We start from the raw sequence: 6824 nt of genomic DNA, 5'->3' as shown, positions 1-6824 counted from the left end.
ATATATTACTGGAGGGCTGTGAAGAACACGACTAAAACTTAACTGGTCAGACGGTCAACACTGATACTCTGTTACAATCAGGAGGATGTATGGTTCAAATGCTCTTTTGGTGGCAAAGTCAAGAAAACATTTCAAAATATTTCCTATAAAATATGCCAATGAGCTATTCAGGCAGTAGTGACATACCTGAAGGAGCTGGGTTTGCATTCTCTGTGAAGTGAATTGCATTGCATCTGAAATTGGAAATGCATTCTCTCTATAGTTTTTTTCTGATCCTGGAGCACAAGAGAGTAATGTTTTCAAAAATGCCTAGGGCCAGATTCAAGGAAAAAAGGTAATAATAGTAATAGTGAAATGGTAAAGATTTCCAGGAGCACGTGGGTGTCTACAGCTCCACTGACTGCAAAGGAGATCAGACACCTTCAGGTTCTAGAAAACCTCCGATTGCCCCTACCTACATCTGTAGATGATTTGGGAGCCAAAATCTCAGTGAAAATAAATCATGGCTACCAAGAGAACGGGACAAAGTGTAGTTTTGGTCATTTTATCCCTGGTGCCATTTGGTATACAATTTAGGATTTCATTCTCTGCTAAAGTATGTCGATGTAACTCTGCCTCACTCCAGTGAAGAATGCAACCCCCCGAGTTTCTCTGTATCTTTTCCAAAGGTAGAGAGTAATTCAGTCGAACACTGGGAGCCGATGCATCTCCTTCGGGATTCCCTTCTCCCGTTAAGGTAAGAGAGGAGCCAGAACATGGACCTCAACTGAATTGCCAGAGAAAAGAGAACACAGTGACAGGACAGTTCTCTAATCCTACACTGCACGCCTCCTTGCTCCTGCATCAGGCTTTTCAGCTGTAAAACCCTGTGATCTCTGTAGAACTACTGCTGGTTTTGCCAGGAGAAGATCAGAATTGGACTGCTTTCAGAAACAGCTACGGGGTGATACATTAAAGCTGTTCAAGACCTCGCTTGAATTTTTAAATGCAGGCAAAATCTGCATCAAAATGCAGTAGGACATCCAATTGCTTGCAGAACGCAAGCACGACTGGCAGATTTCACCTCCCCGCAGACGCCGGTGAAATCTGCTTGTGGCATTAGTGCTGGCCTGCAAGAGCTTCTTGCTGCAAAAGGCATATTCCAAAGGAAACCACCATGAAGTCCAGTGACCCTTGCAATTCACACCTATGTGAAACTCGCCACTGAATGCTTGCTGACCTACCGGGATTCTCCTAGCCCCCACTTTGTCTTGGAGAAACGCTAATTTGGCAATACTGATAGAGTGAGGAAAATGGAAAGTTAGAGATTCAACAACTTCTCACCCCAAAATGGCTTAGTAAGGAAAGCAAACAAGCAAAACCAAACCACCTCATGTCTGGCAAGTAAGAGTTCACAATACAGTGCAATTACCACTCTGTTTTGGCATGATTCAGTCAAAGTAGAGACAACTGGATTGAAAAGCTGACATTGTATTTTTTGGAAAACAAATCGGTCTCAATTCTTATAAAAAAAGAGAACTTCTCTGATGGAGTAGAACCAGTTCTGACAAAGCTGCCATTGTTAGCCAGGCACAAAAATGGTTTCAAAGGTGACTCCTAAATATTTTATGCAAATCCAAATTATGTCCTTCTCGTCAATAGTCAGAGTAAGGGTCAATAAGGACAAGTTGTTTTTAAACTCCAGAAGTAATCTGTTGATGGCATTAGCCCTCAGCCAAACTGCTGGTTCCTGAACATAACTTTGTAAACTCCTACCGAACAATACCTCCTTAGCAGATTACACTAGGAGCAACAAATTTTACATGAAAATAGATGCTTGCTAATGTTTTAGGTTTACCAGCAAGTATACAAGGAGTTGTTGAAGTCTTAGATAGATTTTTTTTTATATATATATCTGTAATCTGCCTAATTAGATATTTATACAAAATGACTGTTTTCTAAGGTGAGCAATACTAGTCACAATTATACATTTAGCCACCAAGAGTCCACATTAATGACTGGTACTTGTTGTTCAGCAGACACTTGATCTCATTTGCACTGACAGACTGCAATCAGTGAAGCTGCTCTGGAATTAGTATCATGACTGTGGACAGAATCTGGCCACTGTCACACAACCACATCGCTTCCTCTGGAGGACAGAGATGGCTGAGCCATGGTTTGAGTCTATTTTCTGCCGCTAAATTTGACTTTTCAGTGTTGCTTTTTGATAAATATTAAACCACTCCTGAGCTGGTACAACTATGCATTAATGAGCAAAGTTGCTGGCAAACTGACTATGGTATTTTATATTTCAAATTACTCTCCCCAAAGTCTGTAAAAAGATGAAAGACCAAGTTTTCTTGTGCAGGGGTTGTGTGGTTCACTGCCTGTGGACTCTGGCTCTAAGGAGCATGGATCTGGGAAGAAGCCCGTTATCCCAGTCCAATTGCACAAGGGAAAAGCCATGGCTCATTCATCTCTGTGCTACCTGGCCAAGGGACTGGGTCCTTCCTTTTTTCCCAACTTTATCTTAAGGACTGCAGGCAGCCAACAGAAGTTAGTATCCATGGACTCCTGACTTAACTAACACTGGGAACCAACCCTGCATGCATCGGCCCCAGCAAACTGAGAGGAGCGCAGAGCTGTTCCTTGCACCATCCTTGGCTCCCTCCTTCCTTATCTGCATAGCTGGCAGCTGTGCTGGGCTCTGGCAGATGTCAGGCAGCTCCTGGATCCCAGGACAGACTGGGGGAGATGGGAGGAGAGGCACCATTTGGCTGTGCTGCTCCCAGAGTTGCCCTGTTCTTTACATGACAAAATGCTTGTGGAGCACAGGAACAGGTCCAGACCAGCCTGCCCTTCAGTCCTTCCATCTCCTAAATGAACACGCACCACGGGCATCTCCAAATGCAATTTTTAGGTCACTCCACTGAGTGGGAATTCAAACCCTTCTCTAACTCACTCTTCATAAACTAGATTCATCTTGGTGAAACTGCTGCCTGAAACAGTTGTTAGGGATAAACATAAACCTGTATTCTTTTTAAGAAACAGACCATTTCACTCTCCTAAGTGGTTGGTTCCTAGGATTTTCTTCTTGCCTCTAGGATATTCTAAGTGTAGAATTTTTCATGCCAAATTCATTAATCCAGGTGAGATAGACTGTCTTATTTATTTCACATCTTCCCTCTGCTGTAGGGATCTCCAATCTAATAGTCGTCACTACCAGGAGAGTAGCACTATACTTGAATCACACTCTCTGTAACACTGTTTTTATTCTGGACCCCTCAGTAAGGCTCTTTACTAACTTCATTTTCCCATGGCAAATTAGCAAAGCTATTTTCTTGTCTACTTATTCCTGAATCAAATCAGAGAGTTTTCCTCAATTCACCTCCCATTATTCTCTTGATTCTGTCATACACACTCACTACTAAATTTGCCCTCAGATTATTGCGTCATGTTACACATGTACAGACGAAGAAAGGACACACTTTTTCTTTTTTTTTTTTCTTTTTTTAAACAGAAGTAGGGAGAGGGGGGCTGAATGTGCAGACAAGGCAGTATAATTCAACCATCCAAGCCCTACCAGAGCATGAAGATTTTATTTTTTAATATTGCAGAGTAAGTTCCCCAACAGTCAGTGTTTGTCCCTGAAGAAGGTTAAACCTTAAACACCTGCTTCAAAAAAACCCCCAAGAACAACAAAAAAGAACCAAAACAAAAACAAAACAAAACAAACAAAAAAAACCCCAAAAAAACAAACTCTAAGCCTAAGGGCTTAAAAATTAGAGGCATAGCCTTTTTCTCTATTTTCTATATTTATATGAAAATAATTCATGCTTCATGCTAAATACATTATTTACCTTACAAGAACTTCGTCATCTTTGAATAAAAAAAATTGTTTGCTTTTCGTCTCCCCCCTCCCAAAAGGAATCCATGCAATGTGGATCAAATTTCTTCTGCTGGCTACGCTGGTTCAATGTGGAAATCTGTTGTCATTTTTGCACAGATGAATCCTGACTGACAGTAACTGCACACTCATTTCTGAGGGCAGTGTAGGAGCTCTTTTGTTGAACTTCTGAATTTTACTGTTCACCAATATGCTTTCTTTTTTTTTTAAATACAGAATACTACTAATGGCAGGTTTTGTAGCTTTGTTTCCCCAGTTAGATCAAGGATTTGATCCACAGAAAAAGATTCTAATGTATTTCCTTCCTTAATATCTACTGTAACTTCTTAGACTTGATTGCTTTTCACTCAGGCAGTTTAGAAGACATAGCTTTTTTTCCCTATTACTATTATTTTTTGCACGCAGTGCCAATCTTCGGGCTTATGGCTTTTTGAACATTCTTTTAATTTAATATAGAAGACAGAATTCAATGATTAACGATGCTACTAGCAGTGCCTCCCCCCCCCCCATTTCTTCTTGTTATTTCACTGAAACCCATTGCATACATAGTTCAAATTTCCCCAAACTTAAAGTTATCAGTCTTCACATTATGGGCCACATATAGTACGTGAAGCACTAAAAGTGCATTACGGTTTGCGCAGTTGCCACCAGTGGCTGTCCAAAGACTTCTATGGCACAACGTATCCAAGTGCCACTAGATGGTTCTTGGTTTGGTGTTGAGAAGTATGTGCCTCCTCTTTCCCCCAAATCTCTTTATTCACATTCATTTCTAACCCAATCGTAAGGCCATTAAAAAAAATTCTTAAGGGCCAGGCCTGAATAATTACTAAATTATGCACAGCTCTTCTAGTATAAGAGGGATTTCCAAGTGCCCAATTTTACCCCCATCACATTAATGTTGATGTCACTGCGTATTCAACCATGCATTTTTGACAAGCCGGAGAAAGCAATGGCGATTTTGGCTTTTTTTTTTTGTTTGTTAACTTTTTGTCTTCAGGTAATGAAAAGCTTTTGTAAATTAGCTGAGTGTCAGTATGAGTTCTATGGCTTCAATCTCCTTTAAAAATAAAAATCTTAAGGGTCCAAAAAAAAAAAAAAAAGGGAAAGAAACAAACCAAAAACAAATAGAAAGAAAAACAAAAAAGGAAAAAATTGCTGATATTGCCACAAATCATTAGAATTCACCTGACGTGCTGAAACAAAACTTTGTAAGTTCAAACAAATCACTGATTTGTTCTAATTTTTTGTGGTTTCCTTTTGCTCTTTCTGCCCCTTTGCCGTCCGATTGGTGATGTTGTTCAAACAGGATCGAATTCCTGCTAAATGCAGGAGCGATCCTGCTGCTTCTTTCATCTCCTCATCGTCACTCTCAGGGGGCTTTTCTGTACGTCTCTTTTTAAGAGGCAGTGTGTCACTTGGTACTTTTTTCACCTTCATTAAATGTTGCCTTTTCTTGTGCTGGGATGCATACCCACTGTCAGCTAAAGAATCCTTGGTCTCCTTCTGATTTTGCTTTTTGTCCTCCTCTTCTGTTTCACTATGGCTCTCGTGGCTCTGGAAGCTAACTTCACTTCCTTCACTGCTGTCTTGGCTACCTTTAGTTGCAAATTCATACTGGTCATCAGCAGAGGAAGAGGAAATGGAGTCACTAGCAGGTGATGTGCTCCTGTGGTTGGAAGATTTGGCACTGCTGTAGTTGTGATCCTCCTTTGGGTCACCGCTAACAACTGGAGAGCCACAGGACTGTTCGCTTTCTGTCCGCATCCGGCAGTTTGTTATTCCATTCCTGTAAAAACAATTTGAAGCAGTCTTAGAAGCCACAGAGATGTGATCCTGCTTCAGTGCAAAAGATATAAAGTCAACTGACAGATAATCTAAAATTATGACTATCAAAGTAATGTCCATGCAGGCCAGTTTCAATGCCTGACTCAAATTGCTTGTGGATTGGACTCCACACATAAAACAAATCAAAAGACACGTAACAGCACAAGAGGCAGGAGAAAGTAGGGAATGGTCACAAATAATTGATGTCTGAACAGTCCTGATTTACGTTTCAACTAAAAGTTTACACTTCAAAAAAAATTAAAAAGAAAAAATCCCCATTATTTTACCAACTGGATATTAAATAAACTCTGATGAGTTGCATAAATATCCTCTCCCCTTTTTCATATAAAATGATACTATCAAAAATGTGGGGAAGAGACACTAGCTTTCTGGAGTACTTCTTTGCCTCCTCTCAGAGACTCTTTTCCAGCTAGGACTCTTTCCAACATAGGCAGCAACTAAGTATAGCACCCAGGTAGTAGTCCAATCACATTTCTGATTGTGATCAGTTTATGAATAATCTTAAAAACAATATAATCTTAAGCCACTAGCTGCCAAGAAAGTATTAAAACGTGTTTAAAAACAAACAGTAGAAAAAAAATACCTGGTTTTGCTCTAGAAGTTGTCATTTTCCCCTTTGGTTTTATGGCACTTGGTGCTGTAGGAACTACTGCAACACAATATATTTAAAAACTAACAGTGTCCGCTTCTGCACTGGAAAATATTAGAGCATTGCCACTGACTGTAAAATACAGAATACAATATTTCCAAGTCTGTTAAAGAAGGGACTGACCCTGTGCAATGCTTAATTCCTGCTGAAAAAAAGGAGAGGAGGATGCTCATCATTGAGTAAAGGCATCATCATTGCCACCCACCAGGTCACCAGCCTTGAACCCCTCTATCAGTTAGAAAAAACCAAAACAAGCAAGACAGTTTAAACTATCACATGAGAAACTGCGTTAAAATCTAGTCTTGCCATCTTCATGCTATCACTACAGTGCTTTTGCACACTCACACCAGTGTTGGATTAAAAACTTTTCTTAAATGCACACACTAAACAGAGGAATGGCACAGTGGCATGTCCAGATACTACTGCTCTTCTACTTAAAAAATG

The 6824-nt window shown here is 40.2% G+C and overlaps 1 protein-coding gene across 2 annotated transcripts in view; it reads right to left on the bottom strand.

Moving 5' to 3' along the window:
• Nucleotides 1-4977: 4977 nt before the first annotated feature.
• FOXN3 (forkhead box N3) overlaps nucleotides 4978-6824 on the bottom strand; it is a 131777-nt gene continuing 129930 nt past the window's right edge. For both annotated transcript variants that reach the window (XM_059819611.1, XM_059819612.1), the window contains one exon: nucleotides 4978-5672. In XM_059819611.1, coding sequence (XP_059675594.1) covers nucleotides 5123-5672 — 550 coding nt within the window. In that variant the 3' untranslated portion in view covers nucleotides 4978-5122. The remainder of the gene's footprint in view (nucleotides 5673-6824) is intronic.

Source organism: Gavia stellata, chromosome 7 (genome assembly GCF_030936135.1).
Source record: "Gavia stellata isolate bGavSte3 chromosome 7, bGavSte3.hap2, whole genome shotgun sequence".
Classification (NCBI taxonomy): domain Eukaryota; kingdom Metazoa; phylum Chordata; class Aves; order Gaviiformes; family Gaviidae; genus Gavia; species Gavia stellata.
Note: the sequence above shows the minus strand (reverse complement) of the source record. Positions and strands in the feature narration are given on the sequence as shown.